The sequence below is a fragment of the Thalassophryne amazonica genome, chromosome 16 (assembly GCF_902500255.1).
Source record: "Thalassophryne amazonica chromosome 16, fThaAma1.1, whole genome shotgun sequence".
Taxonomy (NCBI): Eukaryota; Metazoa; Chordata; class Actinopteri; order Batrachoidiformes; family Batrachoididae; genus Thalassophryne; species Thalassophryne amazonica.
This window is the reverse complement of record NC_047118.1, coordinates 31,449,625-31,471,798: the sequence shown is the minus strand read 5'-3', so window position 1 is coordinate 31,471,798 and position 22,174 is coordinate 31,449,625. Positions and strand designations below refer to the sequence as shown.

The following is a 22,174-nucleotide window of genomic DNA, read 5'->3' as shown; positions in this document are numbered from 1 at the left end:
GGAAAATCAAATTTCAATCTAATATTTAAATGTAACACTTGGTTAAAATCAACACATCGCCAATTCAGTAAATTCTCATTCTTGTTTTCTATAATCTGTAACAACAAAATACTTTTTTAAAAATCTTATTGACCTGAATTTCAAAATGATATCAAAGCTTTTCATCACAGAGTCCATAGCCAAAATCTGACATGTGAGACTGCAGACGACAAAAAATGTATAGTTTAACATATATAAAATTTACTTAAAATATTCACATTTTCACTTTCGATGAACCTTTAAAATGCCTACAGTGCTGGTACATGGTAGAGCACATTGCAAGAAAAGAAAAGAAAAAAAAAAATCACACCCAATCTAAACATGTTATTTTAGGTTAGATCAATGTGTCTTCCATAGAAATGCATATGATAACTCAACAATAACAAAACACAATGAGACTTGGTGTTGAGTCAATGTACAAATATTGCTGTTTTCATGTAAAGGATTACACACATTAGACAATACTTAAGAAAATGAAGGCCAACCAATCATATTATTCTTTGGAATAATTTTATGCAAGCTTAGACTCTGAAATTTTGACCAAAAAACTAAGAAATTATAGTCAAGATGTGATGCAGGAACTTATTTTAGCCACTTGAGGGAGTCATTCTAACCTTTACTCTGCAATACCAATTCAAGAGCGGCCCTCAGTAGAGTGTACACCTCTGCCAAGACCGGCTCGTCAACTTGCCCTTTGACAATATATATATTTTTTAATTGATGTTAGGCTGAACATTCTTAAAAAACATTTTTGTGGATTCAAACCATAATTGGTTGGGTTCTTCCTTAGCCCTCATTACCAAACCTTTATTTCTTATTTTTTCTTCACTGTCAAAAATGGTTGCATGAAGTAATATACAGTACATGGGTGAGACCATAATTCTGTTGTTTCACATATTTTAAAACATGTTCCCAATCGTAAATGTTCATGTAATTTGGAGAAATATCATTACTGAGGTAAAGATGGTCACTGTCACAAATAGTAACTCATCTTTTAAATAAAATAAGACACTATAATAATAATTAATAGGACAATTGTTGGAGCAATTAATGACTTTTCTCGAGGGCACCTTATTGACTTTTCTCTCTGACGGAATTCAACCAAGGATCCTGTTCACAAATCCACCTCTCTAACCTGAATGAATTGCATTCAGAACAACAAATGTATTTTTGTAGCTGTCTAAAATGTGTGTGCTTTTTTTTTTGACATTTTGGTATTTGTTCTTCTTATCTATCTATCTATCTATCTATCTATCTATCTATCTATCTATCTATCTATCTATCTATCTATCTATCTATCTATCTATCTATCTATCTATCTATCTATCTATCTATCTATCTATCTATCTATCTATCTATCTATCTATCTATCTATACTGAACCAAAATATAAATGCAACACTTTTGTTTTTGCCCCCACTTTTCATGAGGTGAACTCAAAGATCTAAAACATTTTCTATATACACAAAAGACCTATTTTTCTCAAATATTGTTCACAAATCTGTCTAAATCTGTGATAGTGAGCACTTCTCCTTTGCCAAGATGATCCATCCCACCTCACAGGTGTGGCATATCAAGATGCTGATTAGACAGCATGATTATTGCACAGGTGTGCCTTAGGCTGGCCACAATAAAAGGCCACTCTAAAATGTTTAGTTTTAGCACACAGCACAATGCCACAGATGTCACATGTTTTGGGAGAGCGTGCAATTGGCAGCACAGTGGGCTAGTGGTTAGCACTGTTGCCTCACAGCAAGAAGGTCATGGGATTGATTCCCACCTGTGGCCTTTCTGTATGGACTTTGCATGTTCTCCCTGTGTTTGCATAGGTTTTCTCCGGGTGCTCTGGTTTCCTCCCACATCCAAAAAATTGCAGGTTAGGTGAATTGGACACTTTATAATTGTCCAGGTCTCCCTTGTAAAAGAGATGTTGATGTCACTGTCTTGATGACACTGGGACTAACCTGGTTAAATAAAGGTTAAATTTAAGATCAGCCACTCGGACAGCTGCTGCAACAATCGGTATGAAGAATCAAAGAATTTCTGCACAAACTATCAGAAACAGTCTCAGGGAAGCTCATCTGCATGCTCATCATCCTCATCAGGGTTTTGACTTGACTGTAGTTCATCGTCATAACCGACCTGAGTGGGCAAATGCTCACATTCAATGGCATATGGCTGCTGATAAACTTTATGCTAAGGAGATGTGTTGCACTGAGTGAGGCAAATGTTGGCCACACCAGATACTGACTGGATTTCTGACTCCCCCAGAGCCACCCAATAAAGCAAAATTGCACATTTCAGAGTGGCCTTTAACTGTGGCCAGCCTAAGGCACACCTGTGCAATAATCATGCTGTCTAATCAGCATCTTGATAAATCACACCTGTGAGGTGGGATGGATTATCAAAAGGAGAAGTGCTGACTAACACAGATTTAGACAAATTTGTGAACATTTTGTGACATTTGAGAGAAATGGGTCTTTCGTGCATATAGAAAATGATTTAGATCTTTGAGTTCAGCTCATGAAAAATGGGAGCAAAAACAAGTGTTGCATTTATATTTTTGTTTAGTGTGTGTGTGTGTGTGTGTGTGTGTGTGTGTGTGTGTGTGTGTGTGTGTGTGATCTTATTTCAGACGTGTACATGTAAACACAAAAGTCCATTGATGAAAAAATAAGTATAAAATGAAATTTAAAAAATCAATCTATCTAGTTGTCTTATTGATTTTATTATTATTGTTGTTGTTATTGAATGCATTCATTCAGAACAAGAAATTAATTTATAATGAAAGACCGTCAAAATGTGAAAAAAAATATAACAAAAATAAATACTTGCAATCTTAACAAACTATGCGCTCGTCAGACAGTGACTCACGTGAGATCTTCTCTGATTGGCTGACCCATATTCTAAACGTCATAGCGGTGCTCCCGTTGGTCCATTCCTTTGTTCTGCACGCATTGGGGCGTTTCGGACCGCCTCCTCTGCGTGTTTTCGTAAACAAACCACATTTTTCTCCCGCCGCAAATTATCGCTGCCAGCGTTGTCTGATTTCAGCTGCTGTTATCCGACGCGTCGGTGCTGGGCCGAACCTGCCCGCTGTCGGTGACTGTGTCCCGCCGTGCTGACCGTGAGGTGCCCCCGGTCGGCGTCTATTCGGTGAGTCCACAAACGACGGTTAACATCAGGAAATTAAAGCGCAGCACGGAGCTTGCTAGCACTAGCTTAGAGTTGTTTCCAAATATCAGGAAATGCGCATTCTAGCCGCAGAGGTGAGTTTGCTAGCAGTTAGCGCTAACACTAGCTGGGACTGTTTTATCTCTCACACGTTACAAAGTGTACTATGTCAGTGTTTCAGGCTGATAGGTGGTCAGTATTTTGGTCCACTCAACAAAACCGTGCAGGACAGGTAGCCTGGGCCTGAATTTATCTTACTGACGGGCAGTGGAAATGAGCCTGGAAGCTGTGAATTAATCCGTGACAGTTCAGTTGGACGTTGGGTTTTTTGGTTCCCCCCCCACTCTTGATTAATCTAGTAAATGTGTTTTTAGCAGTATGGAAGCTGTTTTTGAACAAAGGTGTGGAAGCCACCTTGTTTGCAGCCTCTCCACTGATAAGTTAATTTAATCAAAGCTACAAGAGCTTGCTGGAAAGGAAATCAATCAGTCTGAGCAATGATTAATCTCAGTCAGAAAATGTATTGACAACATTGACTTTGAGTAAATCTTTTGGTTTCTCCCTTTAGGAGTTGCCACAGCAGATCAATTCTTTCCTTTCCATCTCACCCTGTCCTCTGTAACTTCCTCTGTCACACCAACCACATGCATGTCCTCCCTCACCACATCCATAATCCTCCTCTTTGGCCTCCCTCTTCTGCCTAGTGGCTCCATCCTCAGCATCCTTCTCCCTATATACCCTGGGTCCCTCCTCTGTACGTGTCCAAACCATCTCAATCTCACCTCTTTGACTTTGTCTCCAAACCATCCCACCTGACCTGTCCCTCTATGTTCATTCCTAATCCTGTTCATTCTCATCACTCCCAAAGAGAATCACATCTTCAGCCCTGCCACCTCCAGCTCTGCCTCCTGTCTTTTTGTTAGTACCACCGTTTTGTAGCCTTTCCCCTTCACTCTTGCAGATATTCTTCGGTCAATCACCTGGCCATTTAAAGATAAACAGTTTGCTGACTCTGTTTTTGATGTAATCTTCTTTCATCGCCTGTGTCTGCTGAAGTGTGTCAAAGCTGTTGCTTCAGGTCCAGATGTGAACATGGTATACACATGAATGTTTGAGTTCAATGGAACAAATATTTAATTCGGTGAAAGCTGGAACATACCATTCAACGAGGTGAAGCCGAGTTGAAGGGTATGAAGAAATCATCGATTGTCAGGAACACAAACTCCATGTTTGTTTTAAAGCTAAGCACCATCCTGCCTGCTCACACAAGCGGCACGACGCTTGTGCGTACGTGTACTTTTGGGTGGAGACTACTTCTTCAGTGTAGTGAAAAAAAAATCACATCAGAAATTAGTCCAGCTTTTCATTCTAACTTTCTCCTAACAGCTCTCATGCCTCTGGATGACTTACAGCGGTGTGTGTGTGTGTGTGTGTGTGTGTGCGTGCGTGCAGAGTGCAGTAGTACCAAACGTATGTACTCAAATTGCATTCTAAATGCAATGTAACACAAATGGGAAGAATAGTCCATGTCACATGACATACAAAGCACCAGTCAAATGACAAGGATCCACTCTGCCATTACTGTATATAATACCAGTTATTCTTTCAAGACAGGTACGAGTGCAATGACTGCAAACCAGTATCATCTGGCAGATTTCAGGGTGTATGGACACTGCATTTTTTTTTTTTTTTTTTTTCTTGAATATGCAGTTCCAGGCACTCCTAATGAATTATGTCCAAATAAAAGGAGTGTGTTAACTAAATATGGCTTGTGGGCCCTAAATTGGGTAAGCCTATAAAGTTTCATGCACTGCACAGTCTCTGCTGGTCCATCACAAAACTTTAACGCAGTTCACATTAAAGAGTCATGAAGGCTTTAACAGTTTTATGACACTTTTTCTGCCATCACATGCAAATGACTTCTGCAATGCAGCTGTCATGCATTCTGCACCAGATTTGATTGGGAAGATGAACAATGCACGGTTTAACAAAAGTTTGACTAGCACCTTTATATTGCATGATCAGTGAGGGGAAATTTCATGAGCAAAGACTGCTGCAGCACAAAATATGCTCTGGGAGAGAGACACTGTGGTGCACTTGTTCATTGGTGGTGGTGGTGGTGGTGGTGGTGGTGGGGGGGGGGGTGTTATGGCAACAGGAGTCGATCTGATCCTGTCATTTAATGCCTTCTGTTAAAAGCCTTGAAGTATTAACTGAAACTCTGTTTCTATATATTTTCAGTTAGTTGTCCAGCCCTACTACAACAGTTCTGTTTACACATGTGCAGTAGACCCAGTACAGTTCAAGGCCTTTACAACATTCCAGCTATTCTTCTGGCACTTTCTTTGCCAGGTGCGATACAACAGGTCTTTTGTCCCTCCCTGACCGAAAAAGCTGGAGCTGCTGCTCATTCAATCAGGCCGATCTCCTGACACTAACCTGTGTTGGTACCCAGATGTTAAACAGTGCAATAGCTGACTTTGCTGACAGAAGTGTATGTAATGGCCCAGTCACATGGCACACAACGATTCCTGAACGAAGGGGAAAAGTAAAAAAAAAAAAAAAGTCACAATTCGTTGAGAAAAGGTGGATGAAAGAGCGTTATCACCGAACAGCCTGTGAAGAAAGAGCGCAAAAGGGACGAAAGAGGAACTTAACAAACCCAAGATAACGATTTTGACGCTTTAAATGAAACACACCTGGAGCCACAGCTGGAGCAGTGTGTGTCTGCATCTCTGAGTTCCAGGACTCGGCGCTGGGACGGAGCTCATAGCACCTGAGTTCTGGAGAAACTGCAAACAGAAGCTGTGGAGATCTGTGTGCACGTCAGTGGGACCACCTGCTCTGGTTCCTCGTCCAGAACAAAAGAGGGATCATCTCCTTCATCATCAGAATCCACACTCTGTCGACACGCTGCGCGCTCCGTCTTGCTCCAATTTCTTAAAAAAAAACAAAAAACTGGTGTGCCGTGTTCACTGTTGTATCACTGTATTATGTTCTAAGCCATATATATTGATTTATAACAGAACGCTGTCAAAACGTTATAAATATAAGTGTAAAGATGATTGAATATATCAGAGCAGTAAATTTATCAGTCTGTGTGAACTTAGCGCATTGACTGCAGCTGATCCACAGTGTGAATTCTGCCTTCTAGAACAGCTCTTTATATAATCATTTTAATTATCTACCTGTTGCCACATGTACATGAGGGCTGGATTGTCATTCCTACACTCATATTGTTATATGTAATAAAAAAATAAGTGCACGCAGGAGCTGCTGCTGCCACTAATGCTGCATTCAAGTACATCGGAAATTACACAACTTTTTTTTTTTTTTTTTTTTCAAATTCAGCAGTTGCTTGTGGCAAAATAAGTAATTGTATTCACACAAAAGATTAATTCTGGCCTATATAAGGCTGGGTTCACTCGGCAGGATAATTAGGCCAATATTGGACCCGATCTTCCCCTTCCGACAATCTTAAGGACACCCCGACAGTCGTGATGACGCTAAAGATAATCCATGTGTGGCCGTGTGTGGTGTGTTAAGAGCGCTCTGATCTGCTCGGAAGGACATCAGGAGCGCTCCGATCACAAATCAGGGATATTCAACATGTTGGATTTTTTTGGCCCGATATTGCAGCATGTGTGGTGTCCTCCGACCACAAACGAGCACGCTGCCTGCTGAATGGGATGTGCAGCCAATCAGAAAGCGAGGTGACAGACGTACGGAGTGGAAAATAAAATCAAAACGGCTGTTCTGACTTACCAGAAAGTCCGGTGGTCACGCTGTCTCCACTCCTTTAAAGAACGCCTTTACTTTTTCTTTTTGTATTGTTTTTTTCCCTCTGTTGTAAATAGTCCACAATGTATCTCCGTTTGTTTGCTCTGAAGTCACGTTTAATCTAGAGAGATTTTTCGAGATTTCCTCTCTGACCTGAGAATGTTGGTGTGTGAAATCTGTTTGTGTGTGGTGGTGTTGTCCTTACAGTGTGGCTGAACACCACACACTGTACGACCAAACCTGTTAGAGCTATGATTTTTTTTTTTTTTTTTTTTTTCATGTGTGGTCTCTCAGGTTTTGGAAACCTAAAGATAATTTTAAAATCCTGTCGTGTGAACCAGGCTTAAGGTGCCTGAGCCCAGTGAAGCTGACCCCCCCACCCAGATTAAAAAAAAAAAATCCAAGCAAACAGGCTGAGTTTGCCCTGTAATTTCCAACTGTACTTGAACACAGCAGCAGCCTCAGTGCTCACAAACCGGCTTCTGCACTGTGTGTAAACATTCAGCTGGTCGAACTAAGTCAAACTAAAAAATAACGTTACAAAAACTAAACGTCAAGAACTACAGCAAAACGAAACACGGACGAATTAATGTTCCGTTGCCCTTCATTCAAATTTTTCAACAGTTTAAAAATCCTGACAAAGTGCCAGCTGCAGGAATGAAGCTGCGCGAAGGTTAAACGATGCCAACAAAAGTCCAGATTTCTTGTTTCGTCAGGGCTTCGTTGCCCTTCGTTAAGTGCCATGTGACTGGGCCATAACCCAGACAGAGTACGGACATGAAAACCTTCACAGTTATAGACCTTGGGACACTTTGAAACCATATGTACTGATTGTAACTAAAGCACCGGTCACACAGCACTAATGAAGGACACCAAAGCCAAAATGTAACAAGAAATCAGGACTTATGCTGACTTTTGGAGACATCATTTAACTGTTGTCCAGCTTCGTTCCTCTAGCTGGCGCTTCTTCAGAATTTTCAAACTGTTGAAAAATGTGAACGAATCCTGCCCACAACATCAATTCATCCGTATTTTGTTTTGCTTTCTGTCTTGACGGTTCCTCATCGTTGACATAGTTCCTGTACCGTCAGCGTTGCGTTTGACTGTTGTCCAACTGCATCCAACCTCCCAAGTCTGGCGTCTTGCACGAACATTGACGATATCTGAATGGATCAGTAACTAAAGATCTGACGAGCTGAACATGACTCATTCATGCGCGGGACAAAAAGCAACGTTTTCATACAGAAACAAACATTTGATCAACTACTTTAACTATTTATGCACGTTGCAGCCATCTCTGGCTGCAACATGCGTAACTGCGTATGCACGCACACGATGTAGTGAAGACAGACCTGTTGCCAAGACGACTAGCTCTTGCAGCTGCAAAGCGTCAAGGTTGCTGTTCACTTTGTTTTTCTTTTGTTAATTTCGGTTTCGGTCTTTTATGCGCTGTGCACTCACAGGCTTTTCGGTGATGGGAGAAGTGCCGGCTCATTCGTCCACTTTTTCTCCACGATTTGTAGCTTTGTGACTTTTTTCCTTTGTTCAGGTAACACCGTGTACAGTGTGACCGGGCTTTAAGCTGGGTATGCAGGTGAGGCATAAAACGACAAGAAAAGACTACATTAAGTATTACTGACGGTCCACTTAAAACACGCAAACTTACTAAAAGAATTATTACATGACTTTTTTTTCCTGTCAGTTTCTGTTGTGATCAAATCAATTTTATTTATATAGCGCCAAATCACAAACAGTTGCCCCAAGGCGCTTTATATTGTAAGGCAAAGCCATACAGTAATTACGGAAAAACCCCAACGGTCAAAACGACTCCCTGTGAGCAAGCACTTGGTGACAGTGGGAAGGAAAAACTCCCTTTTAACAGGAAGAAACCTCCAGCAGAACCAGGCTCAGGGAGGTGCAGTCTTCTGCTGTGACTGGTTGGGGCTGAGGGAGAGAACCAGGAAAAAGACATGCTGTGGAGGGGAGCAGAGATCAATCACTAATGATTAAATGCAGAGTGGTGCATACAGAGCAAAAAGAGAAAGAAACAATCAGTGCATCATGGGAACCCCCCAGCAGTCTAAGTCTATAGCAGCATAACTAAGGGATGGTTCAGGGTCACCTGATCCAGACCTAACTATAAGCTTTATCAAAAAGGAAAGTTTTAAGCCTAATCTTAAAAGTAGAGAGGGTGTCTGTCTCCCTGATCTGAATTGGGAGCTGGTTCCAGAGGAGAGGAGCCTGAAAGCTGAAGGCTCTGCCTCCCGTTCTACTCTTACAAACCCTAGGAACTACAAGTAAGCCTGCAGTCTGAGAGCGAAGCGCTCTATTGGGGTGATGTGGTACTATGAGGTCCCTAAGATAAGATGGGACCTGATTATTCAAAACCTTATAAGTAAGAAGAAGAATTTTAAATTCTATTCTAGAATTAACAGGAAGCCAATGAAGAGAAGCCAATATGGGTGAAATATGCTCTCTCCTTCTAGTCCCCGTCAGTACTCTAGCTGCAGCATTTTGCATTAACTGAAGGCTTTTCAGGGAACTTTTACGACAACCTGATAATAATGAGTTACAATAGTCCAGCCTAGAGGAAATAAATGCATGAATTAGTTTTTCAGCATCACTCTGAGACAAGACCTTTCTAATTTTAGAGATATTGCGCAAATGCAAAAAAGCAGTCCTACATATTTGTTTAATATGCGCATTGAATGACATATCCTGATCAAAAATGACTCCAAGATTTCTCACAGTATTACTAGAGGTCAGGGTAATGCCATCCAGAGTAAGGATCTGGTTAGACACCATGTTTCTAAGATTTGTGGGGCCAAGTACAATAACTTCAGTTTTATCTGAGTTTAAAAGCAGGAAATTAGGTCATCCATGTCTTTATGTCTGTAAGACAACCCTGCAGTTTAGCTAATTGGTGTGTGTCCTCTGGCTTCATGGATAGATAAAGCTGGGTATCATCTGCGTAACAATGAAAATTTAAGCAATGCTGTCTAATAATACTGCCTAAGGGAAGCATGTATAAAGTGCATAAAATTGGTCCTAGCACAGAACCTTGTGGAACTCCATAATTAACCTTAGTCTGTGAAGAAGATTCCCCATTTACATGAACAAATTGTAATCTATTAGATAAATATGATTCAAACCACCGCAGTGCGGTGCCTTTAATACCTACGGCATGCTCTAATCTCTGTAATAAAACTTTATGGTCAACAGTATCAAAAGCAGCACAGAGGTCTAACAGAAGAAGCACAGAGATGAGTCCACTGTCTGGGGCCATAAGAAGATCATTTGTAACCTTCACTAATGCTGTTTCTGTACTATGATGAATTCTAAACCCTGACTGAAACTCTTCAAATAGACCATTCCTCTGCAGATGATCAGTTAGCTGTTTTACAACTACCCTTTCAAGAATTTTTGAGAGAAAAGGAAGGTTGGAGATTGGCCTATAATTAGCTAAGATAGCTGGGTCAAGTGATGGCTTTTTAAGTAATGGTTTAATTACTGCCACCTTAAAAGCCAGTGGTACATAGCCAACTAATAAAGATAGATTGATCATATTTAAGATTGAAGCATTAATTAATGGTAGGGCTTCCTTGAGCAGCCTGGTAGGAATCGGGTCTAATAGACATGTTGATGGTTTGGAGGAAGTAACTAATGAAAATAACTCAGACAGAACAATCGGAGAGAAAGAGAATAACCAAATACCGGCATCACTGAAAGCAGCCAAAGAGAACGATATGTCTTTGGGATGGTTATGAGTAATTTTTTCTCTAATAGTTAAAATTTTATTAGCAAAGAAAGTCATGAAGTCATTACTAGTTAAAGTTAAAGGAATACTCGGCTCAATAGAGCTCTGACTCTTTGTCAGCCTGGCTACAGTGCTGAAAAGAAACCTGGGGTTGTTCTTATTTTCTTCAATTAGTGCTGAGTAGTAAGATGTCCTAGCTTTACGGAGGGTTTTTTATAGAGCAACGGACTTTTTCCAGGCTAAGTGAAGATCTTCTAAATTAGTGAGACGCCATTTCCTCTCCAACTTACGGGTTATCTGCTTTAAGCTACGAGTTTGTGAGTTATACCAGTCAGGCACTTCTGATTTAAGGCTCTCTTTTTCAGAGGAGCTACAGCATCCAAAGTTGTCCTCAGTGAGGATATAAAACTATTGACGAGATAATCTATCTCACTGACAGAGTTTAGGTAGCTACTCTGCCCTGTGTTGGTATATGGCATTGGAGAACATAAAGAAGGAATCATATCCTTAAACCTAGTTACAGCGCTTTCTGAAAGACTTCTACTGTAATGAAACTTATTCTCCACTGCTGGGTAGTCCATCAGAGTAAATGTAAATGTTATTAAGAAATAATCAGACAGAAGGGGGTTTTCAGGGAATACTGTTAAGTCTTCAATTTCCATACCATAAGTCAGAACAAGGTCTAAGGTATGATTAAAGTGGTGGGTGGACTCATTTACATTTTGAGCAAGGCCAATCGAGTCTAACAATAGATTAAATGCAGTGTTGAGGCTGTCATTCTCAGCATCTGTGTGGATGTTAAAATCGCCCACTATAATTATCTTATCTGAGCTAAGTACTAAGTCAGACAAAAGGTCTGAAAATTCACAGAGAAACTCACAGTAACGACCAGGTGGACGATAGATAACAACAAATAAAAGTGGTTTATGGGACTTCCAATTTGGATGGACAAGACTAAGAGTCAAGCTTTCAAATGAATTAAAGCTCTGTCTGGGTTTTTGTTTAATTAATAAGCTGGAGTGGAAGATTGCTGCTAATCCTCCCCCTCGGCCCGTGCTACGAGCATTCTGGCAGTTAGTGTGACTCGGGGGTGTTGACTCATTTAAACTAACATATTCATCCTGCTGTAACCAGGTTTCTGTAAGGCAGAATAAATCAATATGTTGATCAATTATTATATCATTTACTAACAGGGACTTAGAAGAGAGAGACCTAATGTTTAATAGACCACATTTAACTGTTTTAGTCTGTGGTGCAGTTGAAGGTGCTATATTATTTTTTCTTTTTGAATTTTTATGCTTAAATAGATTTTTGCTGGTTATTGGTGGTCTGGGAGCAGGCACCGTCTCTACGGGGATGGGGTAATGAGGGGATGGCAGGGGGAGAGAAGCTGCAGAGAGGTGTGTAAGACTACAACTCTGCTTCCTGGTCCCAACCCTGGATAATCACGGTTTGGAGGGTTTAATAAAATTGGCCAGATTTCTAGAAATGAGAGCTGCTCCATCCAAAGTGGGATGGATGCTGTCTCTCCTAACAAGACCAGGTTTTCCCCAGAAGCTTTGCCAATTATCTATGAAGCCCACCTCATTTTTTGGACACCACTCAGCCAGCAATTCAAGGAGAACATGCGGCTAAACATGTCTCTCCCAGTCCGATTGGTGGAATATCCTGTACTGGCTATTACTCTAGTTTATAATGTTGATTGGAGAAATGAGACATTTTTCTATCACTTTGGAGATTGTTTTGTGGTGTTTATTAGAATAAATAAGGTGTCAGTTTATTTGTAATGAAGTTAACCATTTGTACCTATAAACACAATATATTTTGGATTTGGCTTGGAGTCACAGTCTGTATAACTGCCATAAACAGCTAAATGAAGTTAACCATTTGTACCTATAAACACAGTATATTTTGGATTTGGCTTGGAGTCACAGTCTGTATAACTGCCATAAACAGCTATGGACTACAGCCTTGTCACAGACTGAACTCTGCCTCCTCAGACATGGTTAAGCTGACAAAGGCCAAGACATTCCAGGCTTACCTGGACTCCTGCCACCGTCGCTACAGCTGCGTGCACTGCCGTGCACACCTGGCCAACCATGATGATCTCATCTCTAAGGTTAGTATGCCGACACTTTTAAAAATTTATTTAGTTGGGGTTTTTTGTATGTGTGTGTGTGTGTGTTTTTTTTTTACATCGTCATTATAGGGTGTTATGAGTAGAATTTTGAAGAAAAAAATTAATTTCTTCCATTTTTTTTGGAATAAAGCTGTAACACAACAAAACGTGGAAAAAGTGAAATGCTGTGAATACTTTTTGGAAGGACTTTATACTGGTTTCATACAAAAGTGGCCTGTAGGTGTCAGTAATGATTACATCATTTGAAAGCTGGATAGTGGGAAAATAAAATGAGAAGGAATTGAATTCTTGTCGGAATTATTCCCACAGTACTTTATGTAGCTGGAAGTTGGCTGTTGAAATTATGGAATTTTTATTTTTAATCTCTTCCAGTCGTTCCAAGGCAGTCAAGGTCGAGCCTACCTTTTCAACTCTGTGTGAGTATTTTTTTTTTTTTCAATTTATTTTCATTTATATAGCACCAAATCACAAAGTTGCCTCAAGGCGCTTCACACATGTCTATGGCTTTGTTAAAGAGCATAAGACAAAGTCTTTCAGCATAAAAGTACGCATTTTAAATGTGACAGCATCCTGTATCCTAACTGAATCTGCTGTGAGGAAAATAAGTATTTGAACACCCTGCAATTTTGCAAGTTCTCCCACTTAGAAATCATGGAGGGGTCTGAAATTTTCATCTTAGGTGCATGTCCACTGTGAGAGACAATCTAAAAAAAAAAAAAAAAAATCCGGAAATCACAACGTATGATTTTTTTTTTTTTTTTTTTTTAAATAATTTATTTGTATGTTACTGCTGCAAATAAGTATTTGAACACCTGTGAAAATCAATGTTAATATTTGGTACAGTAGCCTTTGTTTGCAATTACAGAGGTAAAATGTTTCCTGTAGTTTTTCACCAGGTTTTCACACACTGCAGCAGGGATTTTGGTCCACTCCTCCATACAGATCTTCTCTAGATCTTTTGGGTTTGGAGTTTCAGCTCCCTAAAAAGATTTTCTATTGAGTTCAGGTCTGGAGACTGGCCAGGCCACTCCAGGACTTTGAAATGCTTCTTATGGAGTCCCTCCTTAGTTGCCCTGGCTGTGTGTTTGGGGTCATTGTCATGCTGGAAGACCCAGCCATGACCCATCTTCAATGCTCTTACTGAGAGAAGGAGATTGTTTGCCAAAATCTCACAATACATGACCCCATCCATCCTCCCTTCAATACGGTGCAGTCGTCCTGTCCCCTTTGCAGAAGAGCACCCCAGAGTATGATGTTCCCCCCCATGCTTCACGGTTGGGATGGTTTTCTTGGGGTTGTTCTCATCCTCTAAACATGGTAAGTGGAGTTGATTCCAAAAAGCTCTATTCTGGTCTCATCTGTCCACATGACCTTCTCCCATGCCTCCTCTGGATCATCCAGATGGTCACTGGTGAACTTCAAACAGGCCTGGACGTGTGCTGGCTTGAGCAGGAGGACCTTGCTGCCCTGCAGGATTTTAAACCATGACAGCATCATATGTTACTAATGTAATCTTTGTGACAGTGGTCCTAGCTCTCTTCAGGTCATTGACCAGGTCCTCCTGTGTAGCTCTGAGCTTTCTCAGAATCATCCTTACCCCACAAAGTGAGATCTTGCATGGAATCCCAGACCGAGGGAGATTCATCTTGTGTTTCTTCCACTTTCTAATAAATAATCATAACAGTTGTCTTCTACCAAGCTGCTTGCCTGTTGTCCTGTGGTCCATCCCAGCCTTGTGCAGGTCTACAGTTTTGTCCCTGGTGTCCTTAGACAGCTCTTTGGTCTTGGCTATGGTGGACAGGTTGGAGTGTGATTCAGGTAACAAGTTCAAACAGGTGCAATTAATACAGGTAAAGAGTGCAGAATAAGAGGGTTTCTTAAAGAAAAATGAACAGGTCTGTGTGAGCCAGAATTCTGGCTGGTTGGTAGGTGTTCAAATACTTATTTGCAGCAGTAACATACAAATAAATTATTAAAAAAGTCATACATTGTGATTTCCAGATTTTTTTTTTTTTTTTTTTTTTTTTTAAGATTATGTCTCTCACAGTGGACATGCACCTAAGATGAAAATTTCAGACTCTCCATGATTTCTAAGTGGGAGAACTTGCAAAACCGTAGAGTGTTCAAATACTTATTTTCCTCACTGCCTATGAGAGAGAGATTGTTTAATGTCACTTCATGTTTGTACATTACATTTGCAAGAGGGACTACTGTAACCGTAGCTCTGCAGTCTCAGATGTGACCTAGCTACAGTTTAGCCAGCTGAATTTTTTTTATTTTTTTACCTCCACCAAGAATGTAATATTTTTACCTGTGTTCCCAACTCTGGTCCTTAGGGACCCCCTAACCTGCACACTTTCCATCTCTCCAAAAGCAAATTAGCTTATTCAGGTGTACAGGATTATTATTAAGGCTTTTCTTTAAATTAAAAAGAATAAATAAAGTCTGCTGTTGTCCTAGAAAAAGCGACAAAAAATTTTGAGCCACACACAGAGTAAAAAAAAAAATCAGAAAAACTCACTCATCTTCAACTGCTTACTGCAATTAAGGGATACTGTGGAGGGCTGGAGCCAATCCCAGCAGTCATAGGGCGTGAGGTGGGGTTCACCCTGGACAGGACGCCAGTCGGTTGCAAGGCCACACACCCACACGCACACCGGACAATTTAAAGTTTCAAATTCGCCTAACTTGTATGTCTTTGGATGTGGGAGCACCCGGAGGGAACCCACAAAATCACAGGGAGAACATGCAACCTCCACACAGAAATGCCACAGGTGGGACTTGATCCCATGACCTTCTTGTTGTGGGGCAACAGTGCTGACCACTAAGCCACTGTGCTGCCTATCAGAAAACTTGGTTACAGTGCATCCGGAAAGTATTCATAGTATATGGAATTGACAGACGCAGTGGAAGCCTGGTAGAGAGAGTATCACCAGAGATGAAAAACAGCCTCTGGTGATTTTTGGCGGGTTCTTCACTTCAGCTATTTGCTGCCAGCAAATGAGGTTCAGCAAGTTTGGAAAAATAACAGTGTAATTTATAATTGTCTTAGCTTATCCAAATATATTTGATCTCAGGGAAAAACTGACATAATGGGGATGAGGGTGCAGCAAGTAAATTTGTGTACTTGATTTCATACTTGCAAATTAAATCTAAGTGTGATTATTTGCTTTAAATTCATATATGCTGTAGTAGATGTTTACTAACCCTATCACTGGCCAAATATTAATACACCCGAGCGTGTGTTAGTACTAAATACAGAAACATCTACCGTCTAGTTTGGTTTCACAGTGTATCACTTTGAAAACTTTCTGAAAACAAATTGCTGGTATCACACATGTTTACACAAACCGCTGTGCCAAAAGATTATTTGATTTGCTTTAGCTTGGACCTTGAAATCCACACTGTTGCGTTCCTGCCGGGTTATTTGGTCAGGGGTCCTCCTCATGTAACCTCTGCTGATTAGAATTATGTCAGGTTTGTAACTTATTCATGACTAGCCAGAGCATTGACATTTTAATTATTCATCACTGTTCGATTGGTAATAATGATCTGGTAATAGTGGTGATAATGCAAGATTAGCTCAGTGTAGCTGTGACTTTTTATCTCCCTAGTAAAGTGATCAGAATGTCTGCCTGTCCATTTTCACTTGTTAGCACAGTATCTCAAGAATCAGTTGACCCATTTCATTCATATTTAGCATAAGGGTGTGTACTTGGGTGATCTCCTGACACTTTATATTACTGTTTTGTGGGGACTGGGCGGGGGGATATGTCATTTCCCGATGACTCTTGTTATAATTAGAATTAACAATTTCTTTAAAGGCGCCATGAGTGAACTTTTAAAAATTAATGTGGCAGCAGCAAACACCTATAAAGACTTCCAAAGTTCAGTAGTATCATGACTTCCTGCACAGAGAATGAACACACACTCCTTCTGTGAATGTTTTTAATTTGAGCTTTTCTGTTCCATGTTTACATAGCCAACTGCCCATGCGTGCACATTTAGTGTACGTGAATGCATGCAGTTCCCACACTGTGAAACCGTTTCCCCTACCTGCATTTATATATATATATATATGTATGTGTGTGTGTGTGTATGTATAATGTATGTATATGTACACAGGCAGAGAAAATACAAAGAAAAGTTCATTCATGAAGGTGTACACAGTAGGGACTTTCCAGAAATTCATCCAAGAAACCATGTTCAGAAGCTAAAAAGACTACTGATTAGAATATGGACTAGAATAAAACATCTGTCTAGCTTTTCCCACATGGAGAGCCATTTGACCCATGGCTCAAAGGGCTCTGATTAGAGTTCCTTCTGCTTGATGTGCAGGAGGGAGGGTTAAGGAGTGCTGAAGGTGTTTTGGTCTTGAGATGCTTGTGCAAGTGTGACATCTGGTGCTTGGAAATTATTTATAAGCTCTTTAGTTCTGTACATTTACAGACAAGCAGCAGGTGTTTTTTTTTTTTGTTGTTTGTTTTTTGCTGGCTACCTGACCTAGGCTGTGGTAATGAAAGAAACTGACAGACCAGCTCATTTGAAGATGCATGTAATGTCAACTCCACCTGCTCCTAATTTCCATCATTATTCCCTGCAGTGAGTCCAGATATGTATAGCAGGGAGCAGACTGGTATCTGGTGTGGCACATAGTAAGCATAAAAACAAACAAACAAAAAAAAGATTTTTGTGTTAATCTGGTGCATAAAAAATCCAGAATGTGTGTGTCCAAAACTTATTTTTGATCTGTAATCTGTCAAATTACGATATTGGTGACATTATCACAGGTATCAGAGGAGGAGTTGTCTATAATCTGCTTGGAGACACTGAAATGAAATTACTGCTTTTACTTGTCTGACTTATAATTGAAGATCTTTTGAACTATAATTATGACCATTCACACTGTAATTAAGGCTAGTAAATGCACACAAGGAATGAAAAAGTTAATTATGTACAGATATGTAAGGCCTCAGAAAGCTTGCCATACCCAGTTAAAATGACAGCAGCATTTCATCATATTTCATGAGTGTCTTGTAAATTTAAATTTTACTATGTTGACTGTTTGTTCCAGGGTGAATATTGGCTGTGGTCCTGCAGAGGAGAGGCTGCTGCTCACAGGACTTCATGCTGTGGCTGACATCTACTGTGAAAATTGTCACACCACACTGGGCTGGAAATATGTAGGTATTCACACCCACACAATGATTATTTTTGATGAACATGCCCAACCAGATGTTGAGCAGAATCTTTGGAATGGTTATGTCGTTATTTTGATTTTGGTGTTAAATTATTCCTAACAAACTAACAGAACCATTTCCCTTCTGCATTACATCACTGTAAGTTGAAAAGTACCATGTTTTACAGAGTATATGCCACACAGGAGGAGCACGAATCATCTGTCAAGAATCACATATATTTAAGTCACATCAGTCTGTCGCATTTATTTATTTATTTTTAAAGTGATGCCATTTCTTCCTGTAACGAGGAGTAAAATGAGTTGAATTGGCATGTTATTTAGAAAGCAAACACCACGTTCATACTCACACGCCACTAGCTTAGCTTATGGCAAGCTAAAAGTGGACGCTCTTGTTTTTGGCCGAACTATCCAGTTTCTGTATATTGTGTTAGTACACGCCCACGGCCGACACGCTTGATGAATTCCTGAACAAAACGTAGTTCCCAGGTAATTGTGCTATTCCTGTGGGATAATGAGTATATCTCATCTAAATTAATTCTCAGATTTACCAGTAATAAAATTCTTAAGATAACTGAAGTTTTAAGAGTGGCTGTAATAAATATTTAAGAAACTTAGTTTATGGGCAATTTCACCTGTTATCACTCAAGCACTTTGTAAACATTGACACGATAGTTCAATGTGGAAAAGTTCAGAAAGATACAATTGGAATGTTTTGATTACCATTTACAGTTGGCGATGAAAGTCTTGGGTGTTAATTTCATGTTAGTCAGAACAAGAAGCTGCACTGAAAGAGATCTATCTGGGAAGAGACACATTCTGTTGTGGCTCCAACAAGAGCGGCACGCTGTGCAGGGTGCACCATGTTAGCAAGCACAAGCTAACAGGCTAATTATTGATATTGATTGATGCACAAAGAACTCGAGTAAAGTGCTTCATGATTTTCAGGATGCATTTTGGTATGTTTTTGGTACGATGGAAATAAGCGAGAAAAAAAAACCTAATCACTTTCCTTCCCTCAATTAAACTAAAGCGCGTGATGGGGGAACTTCATCATGGGTCTCAGTTGCTGTACTTTCAGCATGTGTTTAAAACCCTTGTTCTCAACGTGTGGCCACATATGTGGTCCTATATTTAAAGAAAAAAGAAAGCACCCTGTGGCATTTGTAAAATGTTTTGGCCTGGTCTAGAATGTTAGCAAGAGGCTGCCATGGGGGGCTGGTTTTTGCAGTGGGCTCACTTTTTCCCCTAGTAGTACTGAAATTCACATTCAGATGTTGTAGCTTCAAGTGAGCAAGTATGATGTACAACCAGCTGCATACCCAGCCACAGCTAAACAACTATGGCAAACCATTCAGCCGATCCACTTGTCTTTGCCCGTCTTCATAGTTATTAACTAAAGAACCCGTAGTGGTCCCAAAAAGCAGAGCTTATTGATGGGGAGTGTCTGAGATCTGGTTACATTACACCCCTATAATATGTTAAATTTGAGTAGTAGTGTATCTTCAAATAATATGACACCAAAATAAGGCTGTACAAACAGCAGTTCCTAAGATGTTGTAAAACCTGCAGAATGTTAATATCGTCCACTACACTTTTTTTTTAAAACAATTGATGTCCTTTGAGTAGTTTCTTTCCATGGCTCCTACAAACATTCAGTAGCTGCAGGAATGTTGGTGTGCGCATCCTGTACGAACACTTTTGAGGTACATGACCACATGATCAGTCTCATTTTTATCTAATATATTGTGACAAGAAACCTTTGTGTGTCTGTAGGAACAAGCCTTTGAACTCAGTCAGAAGTACAAGGAGGGAAAGTACATCATTGAGCTGTCCCACATGATAAAGGACAACGGCTGGGACTGAGAGGGAACCCTTGAGGATTTTTCATGACTTTCAAAGTTACATCTTGTCCATATAGAGGGGTTCCAGTGTAGCTTCCTCATCCTGCAAATGATCCACTACTGTGCTGCTGTTTCACTGCACAGAGCTTTGAAAGAATAGCATGTGATGCCTTATCTCTTTCTGTTCTTCATGGGCTTTCCCCCCCTTCCTCCAAACAAGTACAAGAAGACGTTGGCAGATTGTTGCCATCCCAACGTGCTAGGATAAGGAGTGAATGAATGTAAAGTTTGGTGTGCAGCAGACTGGAAGGTTTAATCACACGGGCACATGCTTTGGAGTTGAAGGTGCACATTTGATGTATCTCTCATGGCACAGAGTAAAATATTTGGACTTGATACAGTAGTGATGCAGGTTTATGGAAACGCTTCAAGCAGACGGAGGGTTTTATTGTCTCATCATTGAATGAAGTTGATGTTTTTATTGCACGAGACAAGTTAACACTTGGTCATTATTTGATCGCCAAAGGTAATCAGGGTGGTGTACTAATAATATCAAAGCCTGCAAGAATCCTTTCCTACAGGAGTATCTTCTGCTTGTAGGTAAACCTTTTATTGTATTTAGCGTGAGAAAGGGACGCGAGTTTCTGCTGAGATGTTTGTATTGGGTCGCACCTAGATTTTCAACACTTTGGAGATCAACGTTCACAAAATGCTGATGAGATCTGTCCCGTACATATTTGTATATATCACCGAGCTGTCCTTAGACACATTACTTTAGTCAGTTGTATAAGAGCAATGTGTGATTAGAATGTAGCATATTTATGGTGATTTTATCTTGGTTTTTTTTTATTTCTTGTCTGCTCTTTTCATTAAAGTGTATGATATTGACCTGCTCTTTTCATTAAATTAGTGTTAGAAATTTTTTTTTCATGCATGTGTAATCTGAGGAAGGTATTAGTTAGTTCAGTTGCACACTTTTATATCAGTCTTAAACATCTAAAAAATGCGCAACCGAGTTATCTGATCTTATAACTGGATAGAGCATCATAATTATGCCTTAGCTGGTCAATAATCTGACTTACTCCATAATTTGAACAAACATCTCATACTTTTGTCTGAACATCTTAATGGATTTACTACTTCAGAAATATGACTTACTATTTAATTATAGCTTTGTGAGTCAATTTTTTTTGATGTACCATCTTGTATTTTGGAGTAACATGGCTTATCACCGGTATAACTTAATATCTTGGGGAAAAAAATGTATCTGTATAAGAAACTACAGAAGTGCATTACAATCACTGCATAAAAAAATTAGACATCTTCTGTAATTACGAGAAGATGTAATTACGAGATCAGTATCTTGTAATTACGAGATAAGAAAAAGTTCATGTTGCATGTAAATTAGGGAATAACCCTGTTGTGTATGATGATTTGCCGATGTTAATGCTTTATTTTACGGTCGCAAATTGAGTCTTACTGGCGACTGGAAATTCTGTGAGCAGACCCACAGATTTCTTCATCTCGTCAACTGCGTTGCGTAATTCTGTATCAGAAGCCACATCAATACTTTTTTGTATGGTATCTTAAATTCACCCATTTCGGCACCGTCGCCTCTCTGGCGGGTTCTCTTGTTCTCAGCTGACAGCGCCATTATTGACATCTGCGTAGCAACTCGGTCAGGGTGCGGAGTAATACATCAAATGTGAAATGGTCAAATATTTTGCCACTGTCAACGCGATATTTTATGGTCTGAAATCTCACACGATTAACCAATCAGATTTGTGGAACAAATGTAATTGGATCAGTGGGCAATGATAGTGCTATCACACTTAATCTGCTATTACTAACTTCTTGGTTTGAGACACTGGGAAATACTGATGTTTCTTAAAAATGAGGATGGTATTAATATTAGTATGTCAATGCGCAGGCATCTCAAGTCGTTGGGATTGTTCGGGCGGAAAGCCCAGTCTGATGTGCTGGATGTCGCTCTTATTCTGCAGGAGCAATTGAACCAATACGTGACCCTTCATGGATATAAATTCATGCATTTGAAATGCATGTACAGTATGTGGTTCTGAGCAAATCAGTGGTCAATGTGGCACCTTTCCTGATCTCATAATTCCAAAATCTTGAATTCACGAGACTAAAGTAAATTTGCAAGAAAAAAAAATACAGTGAGGGTTTTCAAGACACCTCGCTGCTTCACAGCACAGGTACCATCTCTTGCTGACATGTGGCTCC

General features: G+C 40.0%; 1 protein-coding gene across 1 annotated transcript; it reads left to right on the top strand.

Annotated features, from left to right (window-relative positions):
* The first annotated feature begins 3,006 nt into the window (after nucleotides 1–3,006).
* Nucleotides 3,007–20,850, top strand: ypel3 (yippee-like 3). Its single transcript, XM_034190694.1, has 5 exons — nucleotides 3,007–3,194; nucleotides 12,750–12,868; nucleotides 13,262–13,305; nucleotides 17,964–18,072; nucleotides 19,863–20,850. The coding sequence occupies exons 2-5, from the start codon at nucleotides 12,752–12,754 to the stop codon at nucleotides 19,950–19,952; spliced, it is 360 nt and encodes a 119-aa protein (XP_034046585.1). The 5' UTR covers nucleotides 3,007–3,194; nucleotides 12,750–12,751; the 3' UTR covers nucleotides 19,953–20,850.
* Nucleotides 20,851–22,174: the final 1,324 nt, after the last annotated feature.